The sequence below is a fragment of the Balaenoptera physalus genome, assembly GCF_965194825.1.
Source record: "Balaenoptera physalus genome assembly, chromosome: 6".
In the NCBI taxonomy this organism is placed as follows: domain Eukaryota; kingdom Metazoa; phylum Chordata; class Mammalia; order Artiodactyla; family Balaenopteridae; genus Balaenoptera; species Balaenoptera physalus.
The window spans coordinates 82,294,416-82,314,671 of NC_138885.1; the positions used below are offsets into that span (position 1 = coordinate 82,294,416).

General features: G+C 40.6%; 1 protein-coding gene across 5 annotated transcripts in view; it reads left to right on the top strand.

The window, feature by feature from the left end:
• Positions 1 to 20,256, top strand: part of MFSD6 (major facilitator superfamily domain containing 6) — a 70,640-nt gene that overhangs the window by 27,753 nt on the left and 22,631 nt on the right. For 2 of the 5 annotated variants that reach the window (XM_082467049.1, XM_082467050.1), the window contains one exon: positions 2,187 to 2,271. The exons of 2 other annotated variants lie outside the window; for them this stretch is intronic. In XM_082467049.1, coding sequence (XP_082323175.1) covers positions 2,187 to 2,271 — 85 coding nt within the window. Of the gene's footprint in view, positions 1 to 2,186; positions 2,272 to 20,256 lie in introns of those variants that run through there. One more of the 5 variants, XM_082467052.1, reaches the window with a different exon arrangement.

The window sequence follows — 20,256 nt, forward strand, 5'->3', positions numbered from 1 at the left end:
TGAAGTTGTTTGAATAGTACCTTGCTCTTTATAAGTCTTTCTGCTTTGCTGTTGGCTCTAAAATGTGGAGCCAGGTACACTTAAGCATTCTTACCTCATAGAAAAGTATGGCATGTCTGTCCCTAAAATTTGAAGTTGCCATAACTAAAAGAAAGCAACTGTGTGTGTTTGTGTGTATGTGGTAATCTTTAAATCTGCTGTTTCCACGAGAAATTACAAAGGAGAAATAGATAAAAGCTTTGAGAAACATGGACCTTTTTTCCTTTAATTTCCCTTTGACTAACTGAAGAAAGTATTTTCTAATGTGAAGTTTCAACCTAGAATCATTCTTTTCCCCATACAATTGTGAGTGTTTTTCCTTGTTTGGTTTGGTTTTGCTTTGGGAGGCTGTGTGCTGTTCCTTCTGTCTCTCAAATCTTTGACCCCTTTGTTGTCACAAACAAAGTCAGGCACTGTATGGGCAGTTCCCAGAGACACAGAGTCCCCGAGGCACACTCACTGGGACCAATCGGAAAAGAGCCTTGTGATATTAAGGGCTGGGGATGTCCTTTGACCTTGTCCAGGTCATGTTTACATTCTCTGAGCTGTGTGGATTGACCGTGATGAATCCGGCTCACAGTGATGAATTTCTTCAGCTTGGTTGTTGGTATGAACAGGATCTCACCTCAGCTAATAGTGTGTTTAAAAACCACAGCCATTTACTCCCAGAAAGGTACCCTGTCAGGTCTTACCCGTGAGTGGAGTTCCTAGACATCATGATTTAATCACTAAATAGTGTTAATTGAATGTTGACTCAGTACAGAGTACGTATATAGGTTTTATTTTCAAAGAAATGGTTAGGTTCTTCTTACATGCTAAGAAAAGTAGTTTCTTTTCTGTCTTTGCTTTTTGTCTGAGGTATATACCTTCATGATAAAATCCTAGTGGGTTTACTATTAATTTTGGTAATTACATGAACTTACACTTGTGTTTTCTTTCCTAAGTATTACAAGTTACTCGTTATGTAAAAATCAATGGCTCACTTAACCTTAATTTTCTAGTTTTACGTACAAAAGCGTCTTTTTTTCCCTTCTTTAATGATGTGATGGAAGAAGAAAGCTCTTGTCGCATTGTTGCTCCCAAAAGCCTACTGGGATTCCATCAGTTTGTGGTCATTTACCTCTTTTGGATTTTTATTCTGTCCATTAAAATGTATTAACTACGTTTAGAAGATTCTGATAGTTGTAGTGAGATTATGCCTACGTATTCAGGTAGAATGGATATGTTTCTTTTGGTGAGAGTTTTTGGAGTCCAGTTAGTGGTAGTTGAGATTTGGGGGTTTAAAAATGTAGTGATGGAAGTTTGAACTTTTCAGTGGAAGCATATTATGCATTAGTTGATGAAGAGAAATCATCTTTGTACGAATTCAGTCTTTATGTTTTCCTTGTAGGATCATAAGGAGAGATTGTCTGGCCCTTATGTATGCATGCATGTTTTTCAGTATTCTGTGACTGTCTTACGGGAGTTTGTTTCTAGGAGTCAGCACTACCACAAAGATTGTAACTATTCTAACGTAGTCAAAAATGGATTGTCACAAATTTTTATATAGATTCATAATGAAGAAACAATTTTTAAAACAGCATGTCCAATTTTGAACCATTTACTATTATAACATTTCTGCAGTTTGGGCTCAGTTTTTCAGGGAAAAACCTATCTGTCAGTCTAAACACACACACACACACACACACACACACACACACACACACACACACACACACACACACACACACACACACACACACACTCTCTCTCTCTCTCACTCACTCACTCACTCACTCACTCACTAAATGACTTCTGATTTTGACCTTGGGTTTTGTCCTCTTTGGAAAGTGGCTTTCTCAGGCAAATAAGATAATGTTTACTATTTCCACTAAAAAAAGTAAATGTCTTTTGATTTGAACCTCAAGACTTTGGAATTTACAACAAGCATGTTTCTAGGCTAATTTATGTAATGACGATGACTAGATTTCTTTAACTAGAGATATAAATGTTAAGACTATATTCACCTTGCTGAATGTTTCAGCAGCCATGAGTAGGGTTGTGATCAAAATACATTGCAATTAATCATTTGTAAATTTGTAAATCATTACTGTTCAATGTTAGGCCATCACCTATGTTATGTGATTCAAATTTATTTACATTTTAAGGGACACACAAAAATCTACTCAAGCAACTCTGACCGCCCTGAAATCCTTGAAGTCAGTTTTGTCATGCAAATGCTATCTGGAAGGGGTAATGTATTAACCATTATTAGCCATTAATTACTACTTAATAGTAGCTAAATATCCAAATGAGCTAGCCAGTCAGTTAGGGAAAGAAGGAAGTGCATGATGCAATTAGCAAGAGGAGGAACATACAGACTTTCCTGGTGGGCACTGCAGGAAGACCCAGAGCAGACAGCAAGACGCTGGCTACCAGCTGAGAACACTTGGGAGGTAGTACATGTTAACATTTTGTCATTGGAGGAATAGCAATCAGTGTTGTAAGAGGGAGGAAACTGCAGCTGGGGTGATCAGGGAAGCTGAATTTGAGCCAGCCAGTGAAGGATTTAGGATCGTGTTTATGTTTTTTTTGCTTCCTATCCTCTTCCTTGTTTCTGCCCACCTCTTTGTGCCATATTTGTTGATCCTGGATCCCCTGGCTCTCAGGTCCTCTCCTTACCTTGCATGGCATGGTGCAGATTTCCACAGGCTGCTTCTTCTAGGACCCACTCTGCTGGGTTCACCTCCTGCAGCGGTACTCAACCATTAGACTTACTGGGAGAGCTTTTAAAACTCCTAACGCTCATCCTGCACTTAGACCAATTACATCAGACTCTCTCGGGGTGTTTGCAGTCATTCCAGCCAAAGCTGGTAACCACCAAACTGGTGAGAGTCACAGACGGAGGATGAGAGGGAGGGAGGAAGGGAAAAAACCCTAGCTCTCCGCAGGGTTTTGGGTGAGCCTTGGAGATTGTTCCCTCTAATCCTTTCATGTGGTTCTTGCCCTGGCCTCGGGTGGTTTCTTCACAGGCAGGTGTTGATCAGTACTCAGCTGGAGACTGCAGGGGAACTGCAGGGAATCAGTACTGCAGGGGAACCCTCTGCAGATCTCTGCAGCCCTCTCTCGATGTAGTTCCCTCCACTATGGTACTCAGCCCTGCTCCCAGACTCTCAGCCCTGCCATCTCAACTCAGGAGTCCTCTGTACCCTGTCAGACGGCATCTCTGATAGCTGCTGCATCTCACCTGTGGCTCTGCCCGCTGTGGGGGACCTTGAGCTCTGGTAACATGGCCCTCACCCTTCATCCTTCGGACCTAGACCTTGTGAAGGCCGTCTGTGGCTTTCTCACCGTACTCTGGCTTCTTGGCTCTTCCACCACCTATCTAACCAAGCCCCCGAATTAAGATTGGTGCCCGTGTCCCTGATTATATCCTAACTTATACACAATCCTTAACTGCTTAGAACTTCTGATGACACTCGCCACAGTGAAGGAATAGAATGGAAATTGAATAACTCAATTCTTGATTTAAAAAAAAAAACAAGCTGGTGGACCTTAAACAACTTTTTTCCCTTCTCATGTTTTAATGGAGTGTTACTTCTTATTTAAAAATTGACTTTTACCACAATAGAAAAAAATGTTAAGGTTTATTTCTCATAGTAAATTTGAACTCATAGTAAATTTGAAATTATAATTTACACATAATCTAAAGGAGTGAGTATTACTCTGTGTTGTTTAAAAATCAAAACCATGAATATTTGTTAAGTTTAGTTGAACAAACAGTTTATTTAGGCCTGGGGAACCCCAGATTAATAGGATGCAAGGATGAGCACTAAAAGGATGGGAGTTGGAAAAGACAGGGAGGTTGAAGGCCAGATGAGTGCTGGGATTAGGAAAAGGAGCTTTATTCTGGGTGCAGTAGGGAATTATAACAAGGTTCAGAGCAGGGGAGGGCGACAGATTTTCATTTATTTGCAATGCAAATAATGCATTTGAAGCAGGGAGCCCACTGAGAAGCTTCTCAAAATAGCCCAAGTGAGAGGTGTTACAGTCCTGGTATGCAGCAGTAGCAACAGAAATTGAGGGAGGTAAAATCAGCAGAATGGTTTGATGTGGGAAGTGATGTAGAGAACCCCATGTTTCAGCTTGGGTACAGCGGTTCCACTAAATCCCGTGGGAAATTCAAGAAGGAGATGCAGAACTGGGGAGAGGGTGGTAAGGCAATTAGAATCCAGTGTTGGGTGTGTTTAGCTTAAAATTGGGACATCTAGACGGGAATGTCTAGATGACAGTTGACTATTATAAAACTTGAAGCTCAACAAAGAGGTTAGGATTGGGGATACAGATTTGGGAAAATTAAAACCAGAAATATGGATAAGGTCAACAAGGAACTCTTGTGGTGGAAGAAGAGACATGGGCTAAGGAAAATCAATTATGGTTGTCTCCAAGATTTTATTCTGAGTTTCTGATCTTATTGAAATGTTGGTTTATGTTTTATTGCTTAAAGTAAGTATGCTAATGCTTATGAGGGCTTGTGTTGTATGATACTTACTGTACCTGTTTCCACATCTAGCTTCAGGAGCAAATGACTTTCTGAGTACCTCTCCAATGCCATCCCCTGACCCAGGCGCCTCTAGGCGTGTTTTATAGATGGACCTGAGACATAAGCAAGGGAGGGGGAAAAGCAAAGGGAGAGGGGATAAAAGGAGCAGAGATCGAAAGTAAGAAAATAGCGAGAGGAGTAGCTGCTGTCTCCGGGGGAAGGTTTCTTCCTGTCCTGATTTATGAAAGGCAGTGTTACATAGTGGTTACAAGCATGGGCTGGGAGTCACGTTGCCTGCTTCAGAGCTTGGCTCCACCACTTGGAATCATGTGGCTTTGGACAAGTTATATTACTTCTTGTATCTCTGTTTTGTTACCTGCAAATAGGAATGTCATTAGTACTAACCTCTTATTTTTTTTATGAAGACTAAATGAGATAAAAACACAGCAATTGCTTAGAACAGTGACTTGCATATATTCGGAGTTCAGTTGATTTTTTTTTATTATTACTTTGCCAATCTTCTGTTACATTATGTTGCTTGTAAGTACAAGACCCGTTGGATCTGATAAAAATACAGTGACTTAGTATATTATTGGTGTGTACAGATCATTAAGGCTGCAAAGTTGTTTGTGGCTTTCAAAATAAGTAATTCCTCCTCAAAAACATTTTGGTCAAATTGAGATCTTCTCCCCCCAGTTTATGATGACTGTAGATTGTTTATATTCTCTGTGCTGTTTTTTAGGGCTTGGTGACTAACTCTGTAATAGCTGGCATACAGAATGATTGTAATTGTAGCCATTATTATTTATATGTGGGTAGGTTTCTATTTTTTCTATTCCTTTCCCACTTTACCTTCAAAGATGTTGGTATTCATTTTTATAGGAAAAGTCTTTTAGAGCTATTTCAAGTATAGATTCTCATTATTAATCTGTAAGATGTAGAGTCTCAAAAGTAGAAGAATTTATGATCAAGAGCCGAAAGGGCGTAATTTGGTTTTTATAGCCCCCTGAAAAGAACATCTTTGCTAAGAATTATATTACTATATTATATCATAGCTACCAGGCTGACTTGTTAATAACAGCATTACTGATAATTGAGCTATTCATAGTTCAGAATAAAAGGCCATTGTTGCAAGGTAGTGTAAGTGAATCCAGGGCTTTTAGTTATTGGTGTCATATTTGGTTTGTTTTCTCTTCCACCTTTGGTGGCTGCATTGAATGAGATACTCACTGAGTTAAAGAGAGCAGGACTAACTCCAAATGAGCTGTAGCTTTTGTGGTTGCAGGTGACCCCCCTCACCATCTCATGGGGCAAGGTGGGTAGTCCTTGAAGTGTGCACCAGACAAGAGTAAAGACAGCTCCTACAAATTTTCATGACCTAGATAACCACTGTGGAGACAAATTCAGTAGTCCATGGTAATGTGCAAGTTGGACATTTCCTATGGCTGTAAAATTGCATATTAAGATATATACCTGCCTAGAGAAACCTTTATACACGCACAGAAAGACATGTACAAGGATGCTTACTTGCTTACTGCAGCTTTCTAACAGTGAGAAAGAGAATTAGTCTAAATATCCATCAGTTGGGGAGTGGATACATTCAATATGGTATAGCCATAAGATGGAATATTTTGGAGAAGTTAAAAGGAATGGACTAGATCAATATGTCAACATGGAAAGCTCTCAAAAATATGTTGAATGGGAAAAAACAAGTTTCAGAATGATACACAGTTTGGTACACTTATGCAGATTTTAACAATGCATTTCAAAAGTTATACATATTTTTATGGATATACCTAATTGTATAGAAAAACATTTACATTTATAGAGGGAAAATGCATTCTGAATTCATATTAGCCTTAGCTTTCTGGACAGGACATAAAAAGAAGGGACTGGGATGGGGAACAAAGAGGACAAGGAAAGCCCCCACTTTATCTGTAACATTTTGTTTCTTCAAGGAAATATAGCAAAATATTCATAATTTCCATTCTTGGTGCTACATATTTGTATTCCCTACCTTCTTTGGTATTTTATATTGGAAAATAGCTTGAAGCTTAGGCCTACTTACAGTGGATCAATATAATTATCCTCCCATAAAAAGACCAACTCTGTGTGTGTGTGTGTGTGTGTGTGTGTATGTGTGTGTGTGTAGCTGTATATGTTTTAAAGAGACATACTGTATCCACATATACCAGGTAAACATTGAGATTTTGTGCCACTAATATGTATATTGCCCATATATTTTTCCCTAAGTAGCATAAATTTAAGTGATTAAAAGCCTACTTTACATAATTATCATGGCCTCAGGTCTTATTTCTTTCTCTTTAAAATGAAATCAGGTGCAAATTTATACTATCTCATTAGGAATTAGTGTCAGAATGTATCCAACAACCCTGATTTGGGTCATAATCATAATATTGATATTTCTTGATATATAAAAAGAAATCAGGGTACCAAAAAGCCAAGTGATATCCCAAAGCTCATGAAGTTTATTGCTGACAGTGAGTCCAAGTGTGAGAGTTCGCACCAGCTCTTTATCTCGAGTCATACAGTGTCAATTTACTGCCTTTTTTGTACAAGTCAAAAACGTAAGCAATCTGGCTAACTATATTTCTACTTATCCTTGGAATATTTGGTAGACTGTAATTGTATAATTTCATTAGGATACTTTGAAGAGTAGATAAGAAAAGAAGTATTCTTAGAGCTTACTTCATAGCATACCCCTCCAAAGCCTTTCCAACTGGAAGGAAGAATACCACCCCATTCTTATTTCTCAAGTATTAATCATCTTTTCTCTGCTGACAACAACATCTTTGAATAGTAATCTGTAGGCTGACAAACAGTAACTTGTTAACTTTTTCTTTCCTTTAGAAAGATAACGTGTAGATGGAAGCTCAGACATTTTTGGAAAGTATCAATGTTAGGTTACGTTTGTCTGGGGACTGTATCTTTGGACCATGCTACTGTGTGTTGTGGACTGCTGAGTGCAGTGAGGACTCCTCAGCGATGGAGGGTTGGCATGGTCCTGGGTTCCAACTGCTGAATTTGAGCCAGCCAGTGAAGGATTTAGGATCATGTTTATGTTTTTTTTGCTTCCTATCCTCTTCCTTGTTTCTGCCCACCTCTTTGTGCCATATTTGGCCAAGCATTTCACTCCTTTTAGGAGAACGAACAAGAGCAGGAAGCAAATTGGTCCAGTTTTGAGTCCAGTCATCTTCCCAAGCCCTGGTAGGAGTGTTGGGTAGTCTAGTAGCTATCCTGTTTCCTTATATTCTTCTTTTTGCCAGTTCACCCGTAAAGAGTGCACACGTGTTTGTGTGTGCATGTCTGTGTGTGCATGTGTGCATTTGACCTAGGTTCAAATCCCACACTTACTGTATGTCTGACCTTGGGTAAGTCAGCAATTTAGCTTTGTTAAGCCTCAGATTCCTCATCTGTAAAATGGTGGTAATCATTGTACCTAACTTCATAGCATTGTTAAGATGAATGAGGTAGTGCATAGCACATAGTAAGTGCTCAACTGTAAACAACAGGTAGTATTATCAATATTATTGTTTTTATTAATTCACTCCTTCAACAAGTATTTATTAAGCACACACTAGACGACAGACACTTTTCTAGGCCCTGGGGATATATGGAGTGTGTAATAAGACAGACAAAGGCAGGTCCTCATGGAACTAACCTATTGGGGTAGACAGTAAACAGATTATTTCATTGCTGATAATGATGAGTGATACATGGCAAAATTAATGCAGGAGGAGGGTTCCCAGAGCGACTGAGGAGAGGCAGCTGTTTCGGCTTGAGTCAGCCGGCTCAAGCCGGTTTCGGCTTTCTCCGAGGAAGAGACACCTGAGCAGAGTGACATTTGAATAGAAGCCACCCAGTGAAGACGAGGAAGCCACAGGTGTGAATGGCCTGAGGAGAGAGTGAAGAATAATAGAAGTCAGCGAGGTGGGCAGGGCTTGTGCAAGGCCTCCAGGTCACACTGAGAGAGAGAATGTTTTTCTAAGAGAAGTGGGAAGCCGTTGGTGAGTGTGAGCAAGAGGTGACATGAACAGATTTCTACTTTGATATTTCTTTAAAACACTTACATGGGTGGAGCATTTACTATTGTTTATCCTGCCCTACTTTATTTATTTATTTATTTATTTTTTGTGTTGTTTTGGAAAACATTTATATTAACATGTAAGGATTTACTGTGGGGTTTTAAAATTATTATTCATTTATTTATTTTTGGCTGCGTTGGGTCTTTGTTGCTGAGCGCGGGCTTTCTCTAGTTGCGGCGAGTGGGGAGCTACTCTTCGTTGTGGCGCATGGGCTTCTCATTGTGGCGGCTTGTCTTGTTGCGGAGCACGGGCTCTAGGCGCGCGGGCTTCAGTAGTTGTGGCGCACGGGCTCAGTAGTTGTCCTGCCCTACTTTAGAAAAGTCCCATTTTACTTCATCCTCCGAGTTTCAGAGAAATTATGAGTTGTTCTATGAGTCATAAGCTGGTGACTCATGCACGATCTTTGTTGATTTAGTGCCTTCAATCCCAGATGAAGGTTTGTTTTTTTTTTTAGCAACTTCAAAATTTCAGAATAGCCATAGACTCTAGAAGATAAACAAAAAATAAAAATTTTAAATTAAAAAACCTCCAACCTTAACAAAAAATATAATTACAGTATAATATTAATAATATATATTATTATTAATAAAAAAATAATAGTTATTACACTACCGTTTCAGCACTTATACATACAAGTGCTTACCAAGGCACTGTGCTAAACGCTTTACCTTCAAGCCCTCATTTCATCCTTGTAACAGCCTTGTGAGTTAGGCATTGCTATGTCTGTTTTAGAGAGGGGAAGTTCAGAATGGTAAAATAGGTTGCCCACGGTGACACAGCTAGTAAATAGCAGAGGTAGGATTCAAACCAAGCCACTCAGACTCCAAAGCCTATGTTCTCAGCTACCTTATAGATTCATAGGCACATAGACTTAGATTGGCCAGTATTTTGTCCCTTTATGCAACCCAGTCTCACCTCTTCATCTTACTCGTTTCTGCTCTGAGTGATCAGTGCCTGGTACAACTTTTTCATCTGTCACAAACACCCTCCTGGTAAGATCTCCATTCCTCTAAAATGCCCCATTTTCTCAAATTATCCCTTTTATCCCCAGTGAAACTCTCATTCCTCCAGATTAGCCACCCTCAAGCAGTGTTAGGAAGAGAATAATGTGATTAAACCAACTCACCGAATGTAAGTGGCAAAAACTGTTTTTTAATGATGACTAGGTATCATATAGAAAGAGTTAATTCACAATTAAGTATTGTGTTCAATTCAGTATTTCTTTAAAGAAGCCTTTATTAAATGACCAGGTTCTGTTCTAGGGATACAGTGTTGAACAAGACAGACAAGGTCCCTCTTTCATGGAGTTCACTTTCTGGTAGGGGGCGGATGACCATAAAACAAAAAGAAAATGCTGGGTGCTACAGAAGTGTTAACTTAGGCACCTCAGACATTGGGAGTTGGAATAGAGTAAAGCAAATAAAATTGAGAGTTCTTTTGGGCAGGGCCTAGTGTAGGTGGAATGAGAAAGAGTTATCTTATGAATTGGGTGGTGGTGCCACTCACCAAGAGATGGGTGGAGATGGGTGGTGGTGCCACTCACCAAGCAAGGGAACCCAGGGAAGGGGTATCAGTTCTGGAGTATGGGACTTGTGGAAATCCTATGAGATGATGCCCATTGGGAAGTTGCATTTATAAGTCTAGATCTTGGGAGAGAGGATGAGGCTAGAGACATCTGTGCAAAACATTGGCATGTAGGTAGAACAGCTAGCTCCATCCCAGTGATTTGAGGTTTCTGTAATCATCTTCCTCCTCTACGCCTCTCCCTTCCCTTCCCTTCAGCTAGTAAATCTACTTTGGGAAATCGTCTACCTCAAACAAGAAACATGTTGCTATCAGTGTTACTTCTGGAAGCAGTGCCATAGAACAGGACTGTTGGGAAGCGACAAGTTCAGTGCTTCTAAGATGGGGATGAAAATTATATTCTAAAGTCAGAACATGAAGTCTTGATGGCTGTGTCTTTAATGTTCTCTTGATGTTATTCACTCATAACTCAAGACCTTCATCCTACAGTGAGCCTCCATTCACCCTTAGAACTGTGGCCCCTGCATTTCTGTGGGCCTGGAGAACCACAGTACCAGAGGGAATATGATGCCCAAAATAGCCTAATGGCTTAGGTGTGATTTTCTGTGCCTAGTGCTTATCTGTTAAGTACAGTGTAAACTGAGAAAGTAATCAAGCCAAGACTATAACAGCAAAGAAATCATTGTTATTGTATTTAACACAAATGCCCGAGTGTAGGATTGTTTTTATTGCCTTACCTCAGGAATGCTACTAATAGGTGGAATATACTTTATTCCACAAAGAAGATTCTTGTATCTTTAATAGGGAACAGTTTTATGCTCAGTTTCCTAATTAGGCTAAATCAGAAAATCATTGTTTCCATTTCCAATGTTTAGATCACCAATAAAAATAAATGGAAATAATATTATTGTAGGCTTTACAATTTATAGTTTTCATAAATATTTTTATTGTTATGACCACCTTGCAAAACTGTTAAGTTTTCTTATACTCATTTTACAGTGGTTTGATGAGAGCCTGATATCCTCCATTGGTGGAAAGACCATGTTGACTCCCAGGGGGCCTGGGGTGGAGCCCCTGAGAACCTGCAGTCAGGGTTCATGGAGCCCCAGGGTCTGTTCCTAATTGTGTTAGCGAGTGTGGGTATTAGGGTAGAGAACTGTGTTGCTATGGACTGAATTGTGTCCCCCCAAATTCATATGTTGAAGCCCCGACCCCCAATGTAATGGTATTTGGAGTTGGGACCTTTGGGAGATAATTAAGGTTAGACGAGGCCATGAGCATGGGGTCCTCATGATGGGATTAGTGCCCTTATAAGAAATCACACTGGAGAGCTTGCTCTAGCTCTTTCTCTGAGCCGTGTGAGGACAGAGTGAGAAGGTAGCCGTCTGCAAGCTAGGAAGAGGGTCCTCACCAGAAACTGACAGTGCTGGCACCCTGGTCTCAGACTTCCAGCCCCCAGAACTGTGAGAAATAAATTTCTGTTGTTTAAGCCACCCAGAGCAGGCTGTGGCAGCCTGAGCAGACTAAGACACATGCCTAAATAGATAGAGCAAGGAGAGCCTGAGGAAGGTATAGATGGCTGAGATTCCCAAAGATTCTAAGAGTCAAGAGGACACTAGAGTAGGAGGGACCTGTGGCCCAGCATGGGGATGACAGTTAGAGTGGGTCTGGCAGTGGCAAACTTATTTTTCTACTTGTGTACACATTCCTGGTAGCATGTATACTGGTTGGTTGGTCAGAGCTACCATGAAAGCCTTGCAAGGAACAGATTTGCTATGATTTGCCTAAGGTCCACCATTCTGAGTGATGGAGTAGGGACTCAGCCCAGGGTCCCTGGCTTATAATTCCCATGCTCTTTTCAGTTTATCAAGAGCAATGTTGGTATTCATCAAAGTAGATGAAGACCAGTATCATTACTATTTCATTACTCAATCAAGTTACTATTAATTACTATTACTCTTTCGTTACTATTAATTAAGTTATTACTAATAATTGAGTTATTCTTAGTTCTGTTAATGAGATTTTGTTAGAAACCTAACAATTTGTTTCAAGTACAGAGAGAATATTAGAGCAAATCTCTGTGAAACAAGATGTTTAAGGTAGGGTGGCCATTAATATTTTTGTGTGTGAAAAAGAGCACGTTTTAAATTTCCCTGAGTTCCTGTCAAAGTCTTACACTCATGATGGAGGGGCTCTGCTGACCATGGAAAGGGCCTGGGATTTGACAGCAGAAGACCTAGAGTTGAGTCTTGGTTCTGCAATTTATTTAGACCTTGCAACTTGGTTATTAACCTTTCAGGGCCTTGATTTCTTCAGCTGTAAAATAGAATGAACGATAACTCTTGCTTTTCCTATTTCAGAAGATTATTGGCAGGAATAAATGAGATACTAAGTGGGGAAAATGCGAAAGAGTTGGAGACTATTACAAAAATGTTAGTATGGGGGGGATGGGCATGGGGAGGGGCCTGCAGCAAACAGAAGTCTCAAGACCACTGATGTTGATGCTCTTTCTTCCCGAGTGTCACAAAAAGAGGGGACAGAAGTGGCTTGAACAAAATCTACTATTCAGTTAAGTTCCCTGTTTTAAAAAAGAATAGCACAAAATTCCTAGTCATAAAAATTTATTAGTTGACAAGTTTGGGGCAGGAGTTTATTGTAATTGTATTTCCATTATTTTTTCCATACTTGAAAGATCCAGAAGTTAATTGTCACTTCAGGGAGGATGTTTAGCATTATGAGTTGGGATCACATTGAATTAAGTCTGGAAGTGAAAGTTCAAGAAAGAGAGGGAGATGGCCCCAAACCCAGTGTTGCTGGAGCAGTTGAGACTCCTCCCAGTGGGTTCTGTGGAGCCACCTCAGGGGTCGAGGAATGGAGAAGATCTGGGCGCCGTTCAGCGCCCCTAGGGGGTGAGCCCATCTCGGAGACTTCCCAGGCTCATCTAGAGACCTGCAGGCGTGGTGAGCAGAGCCTGTGCCTGTGGTTGGATCTACCCAAGATGCAGCCTCCTGAACAGCCCCTGTCTTTGTTCTGCTCTCACAGTCCTGTTCTCTGTGTGGGGTTGGGGGTGAGGAGTTGGGGTGTGCCCCTGCATAGTTTCTACTCCTTACGCAACCCAAACCCTACAGTCAACTTCTGATTATTTGATTTCAAAGTCTGCTTGCTCGAGGCAGCCCTTGTCCAGCCCACAGGTGGAGGCAGAAATCCTGTCCTGCCTCAGCATTGATACCTGAGGCCTCTGGGGCTACATCAGTAGAAATGGTCTTTTGGTCCATTTCATCTCAGAACACAAAATTTTGCTGGATAAATTTTTCTTTTGTGATCCAGGATATTGGGCAGCCGTTGAGTGGCATTTGTTTTTCTACTTTTCTCTTACCTCATTCCTACTAATCATTCATCAAAGTTTAAAATATTAACCATCTTCTAAAGTCAACTCAAACATACACCCAACTTCCTTAATCCAAGTGCACAGCTGCTACCAGAAGCATAACTAGGCCAACACAACCAGTCCCTGTCTCCACTGGTCCAACCCAGAGGCGTTTCTTCAAGTCCGTGTCTAGGTTTGACTTCACGCAGGGGCCTTGGTGTAGGAACACCGCACATTGTTATTACCTGCCGAAAGAGCCCTAGGGCAAGGGGGCAGGGACCTTGACCTTCCACTGGCCCACTAACGGTGGCCCCATTCTACCTCTCTGGACCTCTATTTCCTTGTCTCTCTAAAATAAGAGGATTGGACTTGATGTTGTGTCTTTGTTTAGTTCTAACTCTAATGATCTAACTTTTTACTTTGCTTGGTTTCAGTATGTGAAAAACCACACATCAGATCTCACCCCCTCCCTGCCCACCCTGCCAAGGACTCAGGCTTTGAATAGTTTTTGCTGATGAGTCAGAAATGTACACAAAGCCATTCATGCCAACTCATCCAGGCCATGCCATGACAACAGACTGTCTAGCCAGTGATAGGGGATGTGATTTATGATAGCAGTCGTTGGGGTCTGTGTGTAGAGAATTTTGTTTCTCCAACGCCAGCTGACTTGAATGGAAGTTAGAATCCTAAACCTTAGACATTTCTCCATGTGCTGGCTCAGACAGAATTTGTAAAAGACTTGGCTGCTCTTGGTGAAATATGTGCACTGTATTTAATGGTAGTTTACACATTTGCAAGATGTTTGCAGTTTTTCTTGATGTGCTTATTTGATCTTTTCAAAACCCCTGTAGTATAGCCCGGGCAGTTAGGACCATTCCTGAGAAAAATCCACTTCCAGGATGCCTGTGCCCTGGATTCCACCACTTCAGCCCAGGTGCAGCGTACGTCCCACTGTGCTACCCCTTGTGAAAACACATTTATTAGCACTGTTTGTCAAAGCCTTTCATTTTACACCAACCTCTGGAAAAGTAAATAGCAATCCCCTAGATAACGTAAATGAATAAATATAGTCAGATTGGGTTGTACAAAATGCTAACAATCCTCTGCTAAGGGTGCAGACTCACTCTCTGACTTTAGAGGCCAGAGAAGCTGCCACTGGTATCACAGGCTCTATTTCTGGTCCACAGAGTTAATGGCTCGTGAATAAAACAACAACAACAACAACAACAAAAAACTGGCACTCTTTACTAAATTTTGTTTCATGCTGGAGTTGTAAGTAGCCTTGGAGGTCATTTTTGTGAGCTGAATTGTGTTCCCTGAAGATGCGTATATGTTAAAGTCCTATTCCCCAGTGCCTCAGAATGTGACTGCATTGGAGATGGGGTCTTTAAAGAGATAAATTAAAATGAGGCTGTTAGGGTAGATTCCAATCCAATATGACTGATGTCCTTATGAGAAGAAGAGATTGGGACACAGACACATGCAGAGGGAAGACCATGTGAGGACACAGGGAAAAGTTAGCCATCTACAAGCCAAAGAGAGAGGCCTCAGAAGAAACTAATCCTGCCAACACCTTGATCTCACACTTAGAGCCTCCAGAATTATAAGAAAATAAATTCTGTTGTTTAAGCCACCCAGTCCGTGGTATTTGTTACAGTAGCCCTAGCAGAATAATACAGTCAGGTAGGCCTAGCTTCATCCCAGTTTGGTTCACTTCCCCCTAATCCTTGGCAGATTGTTACTAAGCCTTTGTTTGGCCCCTTCTAGTGATATGGAACTTGCTATCTCACAAGGTAGCTAAGATCTTGTGTCACTTAGGACTCTTTCACTTGAGGTGACAGAAAACCTTACCCAAAGTGGCTTAAGCAAAATAAGGAGTATATTGTCTATCTTAAAAGTCTAGCAAATGGCCTTAGGTGTGGCTTTAATCAGGTCTCAAATGATGTGATCAGAGCCTGGTCTCTCCATCTACTAGCTCTGTCTCCTGTTGGGTAGGTTTCATTTCTAGGCTTACACCGGAGGTCCCAGGCAGGTCCACATCTTCCCAGGATCAAGTCCAGTTGAAAAGAGAGAATGCCGCATTCCCTTAGTTTCTGCTTAGCAGCTAAAACAACAGTATTGTACTGACTGCTCTCAGGTATGACTCTGGGCTAACACAGCCCACACCCTGTTCAGCAGTAAAGCCCTTCACATATTTGAATGTCCCTCCTGCCGCTTTGCTTCTCCAACTCCCTCAGGGATTTTCCCCAGAATATCTTATCCCAGACTCTCCCCTTTTTAATCTTCCCCCTCATTCAGACTCCTTTCTTTTTTTTTTTTTTTTTGTCAGCGATCTCCTAATTGTACCCACTTCCTGCTGTGGTCTGGCCAAAGTCAAGAGCAGTAGGATTATGATGTCCTTTTGGTTTGGTCATGATACTCCTTCAGCCTGAATTTTGATGAACTTGTTTAGTTCCCTCAAATTTAGCTTACGGTCAACTAAAACTCTTGAGGCCTTTTTCAAATTAATTGCTATGACAAATGTCAATGACTCTTGTTTGGAAATCATAGAATTTGTATTTTATGTATACCTCAGGCCATCCCATGGAAAATTTTTAAACAAAATCATGGTGTATGTGGGTGTGTGCTGTATATGTATGTGTGTTTGGTCATTTGACTTTTACCCTAATGGAAGGTATAACAACAAAACAGCATACTGTATCTTTCAAGTGGTTGGGTTCCATTAATCAAGGTTCTATTTTGTTTTAAACATCCTTATTTTTCTACCTAGAGATAAACACAAGCTAAGAAAAAGTGGGCAGATAAACTAAAAGAGCAATGCAGAGATGTAAATATGGCCAGGAACCAGCACCGTGACCCGGCTGATGGTTACCAGTATTTTTATACTCTTAGCTTAGCTTACCAGTCATTTGAAGAGGAAAGATTTGAAGGCAGCAAAATAAAGAATGACTTAAGACCAGCAGAGACTGAGACTTCACTTTTATCTTTTCTTTTTCTAGCAGAAAAAAATAGAAGGAAGTATTAGTAGCTGCAGAAAACATACATAGCTAGATGAATATTCTTTTTCCCCCATTCACTCTTCTGATATACAGTGTGGTTCTTATTCTCTGTTCTACAAAGATGGGTCAATGGCCAGCAACATACACCTGTTTGGCGATAGAAGCTTGGTGGCTTCCAGGGTCTCTGTTGGTGATCCCTTTGGCTATGCTGTGGTTGGTATGGCAGTGCCACTGACTCTTTGAGCTTTGTGGCTTACATGCTAACTCTTATTCTGGTGAGATAGGCTTGTGGGTACCCAAGATCCTTGCTATCTGCTTGTGCACATGTGTTGAGGGTCCATTGCGTGGTGCTTCAGGATGCCCCGCGAAAGCAAACTATAGTCAGCTATTCATTGAACTATTCCTTGTCCCCGTAAATGACTGAATATTTATCTTCGAGCATAGCCTGTTAACATTAATCAAAAATACTGCCAAATGTGGACGTCCATTTTTTTAATCATTCTATTTCTAGGCCTCTTTTATAAGTCAGTTCATTCTTTCACATACCCATCACTTACTCCTATACCATGATCAAGTATCTTATTATACATATATATATAATTACAAGTATGCATATATAATTACCAATATAATAGGTGCCTACATACACATATAATTACAAGTATAGTATATGCATAGTTTACATTTATATCGTGTTCACTACCATATGCCTGGCACTTAACACAGAGTATGTTCGTTCAATAAATATTTGTTGTGTGATGTTCTATTTAAAGTATGTATATTTTCCCTCTAGTCCATGAGTATTTATTGAGTGCCTGCTATGTGTCAAGCACACGAGATAAATCTGAGCCAACGTAATATGAAATAGACATCACTCTGCATGGAGCATACAGTCAAGTTGTCAATGTACAGTTACAACTGAGATAAGGGTTATGAGGAGAGGCACATGATGCTGTGCTCATGTATAAGGAGCTGAGTGAGATCTGAAGGAGGAGTAGGAATCAGGTCACAGGTAGGGATGGGTGGGGACAGTGGCCCAGTGGGTCCACGGGGAATTCATGTGGCTAGAGGACAGAAGCTAGGCAGCGCACTGTGCCAGATAGTCCACCAAAAAAGATGTTCTATAATAGAATCTTTTTTTTGGTTGTTCTTAGCGGTTTTGATTCAAAGGTTCCCATTGTATTACATATAGTACTTTCTGATGATCCAAGTGGCTCTTGAAGCAAATGAATACTTTTCTTAAGTTTATCTCTACAGACTGCCAATTTTCTTTGTCCAGAAAGAACACAATCATGGCAGTGCTGAATATTTCATGCGCCTTTCTTAACTATTTGTATGACTCTTTGACTTACACCCAATCTCATAACAGATTCAAAACATAGAAATAATATTGAATATTAATTAAGCTAGAATGTTGTCTTATTTTTAAACCAAAATAGAAACCCAGATAATGATCCCTTCAGGTTGGAAAACCATGGGTTAAGCATCATACATCATTTACTGTGCCTATTTATAGCTACAGGAAGCACAGTGACTAATCTTTATTCTCTGAGAAAGTAGATATACACATGGGAAGAAATTCAAGAGTTCTAAAAGATATTCAGTAAAGTCTCTCTCCCACCTTTGGGACAGTCCCCCAGCTCCACCCCCCACCCAGAGCCCATCAGTGATATGAGGTTCTAGTGTCTTCTTCCAGAGATAGTCTCTTCACATGTAAGTGCATACATGTGTATGTAACTCTCCTTCCCTGACGTGAGGATTACAATGCTGTACTTACTGTTCCGCAGTGACTTTTAGCTCGCTTTAGGTGACAGTATCAAATAGTTAGTGGTTGGTGGATTAATGATAAGATGTAACGTATTCACAACAAACATTTTGAAACACAAAAATATAAAAACATTTGCTAATCTTTGGTTGTAGGGCCAAACCTTTTCTTTGAAAATGATTCTGTTATTGGGGTTATGATTTCCATCAGTTTTGGTTTCTTTTGTGTGGAACACAGACATAAAGATACTTTAAAAACAATTTGGGTACAGAATTCTATTAGTTTTTTTATTATTTTAACCTAAGTTTTTAATGGTTGCCTTCCCATGCCTAATTTGATAGTTTTTTCCCCATCTTTTAAATGTTTATTTTTACATGATTTTCAAAAAGTACATAACTCACTATGCAAACTCAAAATCGACAGAAATACACTCCTTAGAAAATGAATGGTCTGCAATCACAAATCTCCAAGGTAACCATTGATCATGGTTTGGTGTCTGTCTCCTTCTAGATTTGTTTAGGTACTAATATAACTTGAATATGGAGACACACACACACAAACGCAGGACATTTTATGATACAGTGACCAGGAAGCCTTTGTTTTAAGGGACTTATCTAGTGCTTCCCAATAGGAGGTGTTTAGAAATGTGTGAGGGGGCATTTTAGTTTTTTCAGAGACTGTCACTTAGCACCCAAGGGCCAGGATCCTGAACATCCCCCGGTGAATGGGTGGGTCCCATATGATAAAGAATTATACCATCCAAAATGAGAGTGGCCCATCGAGAAACACTGTTTTCATGAAAATAGTGCTTCTTTTTGTCCTCATGTTTTACCCATTTACATAAGATCATATTAAACTACTTTACTATAATTCACTGAGCACTTGAGCAAGGCAGGCTCCTTTTGAGTACAAGATGAAAAAGACACAGTCCTTACCTCCCAGGAACTCACAGTCTTCTGTGTATAGAGCACTTGTAGATTGTGACAAGTACCCTAATGGAAACAAAGAGTATAACAGAGGAAGAGTTATACCTGGGGACATTTGAGATGGTGAGATAGGATCAGTTATACCTGGGGACATTTGAGATGGTTTCTTAGAAGAGATGAGCACTTTCAAGGGTAGGACTCTCACAATCAGAGATACTAGTGCCCAAAGTCGTGTCTTGGAAGAAGGAACAGGTGTGTCATCAGCTCTGCCGCTTCTAGGTAAGCACTGGGCATGAAGTGTGGCAGCTCCTGCCACATGTTGCTCAGGTCATTGACTCTTGGCCACGTCTTCACTCTGTCTGGTTGCTTTTGCTACTACTGTGGCATGAAAAGTGTCCCATGATGGTAGCTCGGGCCCTCTGCTTAGGGTGGGAATTCCAAGGAATGCCAGCTAGGATCCGTTCAAGCCAGCCAGCCCTGGGTATGGGACACAGGGTAGAGAGGACAAGAAAGGGGAGGCAGGACAAGAGATTCCAGACAGTGACAGTAAAACCCTATTCTGCTACATAGAGGCAGAGAAATCCTGGGAGGACACCCACCGTGACATTACATCATGCAGGTTGGTTGGGAGGAGGGGGATGAATATGAAAAAACAGTAATTTTCTAGACTAAAATTTAAGTCTTCAAGGCATAAACCTTCTATTTTAGTTATCTTCTAAAAAGTTTGGATTTATATTTTCCTACCTTTTAAAGCTGACAATCGGGAACATCATCTTACTCTAAGGTTGTCAGTATTAGGTGATTTTGCTGGAAATAAGCTTCATTCTTGGGGAGGAGGGCACTGCTTACACTGAATGCTCGCATTAAGCACCAGAATCCTGACCTTAATTAGCAGCTGATGTCTGCCTGCTCTGGAAAGACATCTGTAGCAATATCTGAAAGAACTTTTTTTTTTTTTTACTGACAAGTTCATATAGACCATAAAAGGATGATCTGGGAATGATGGAA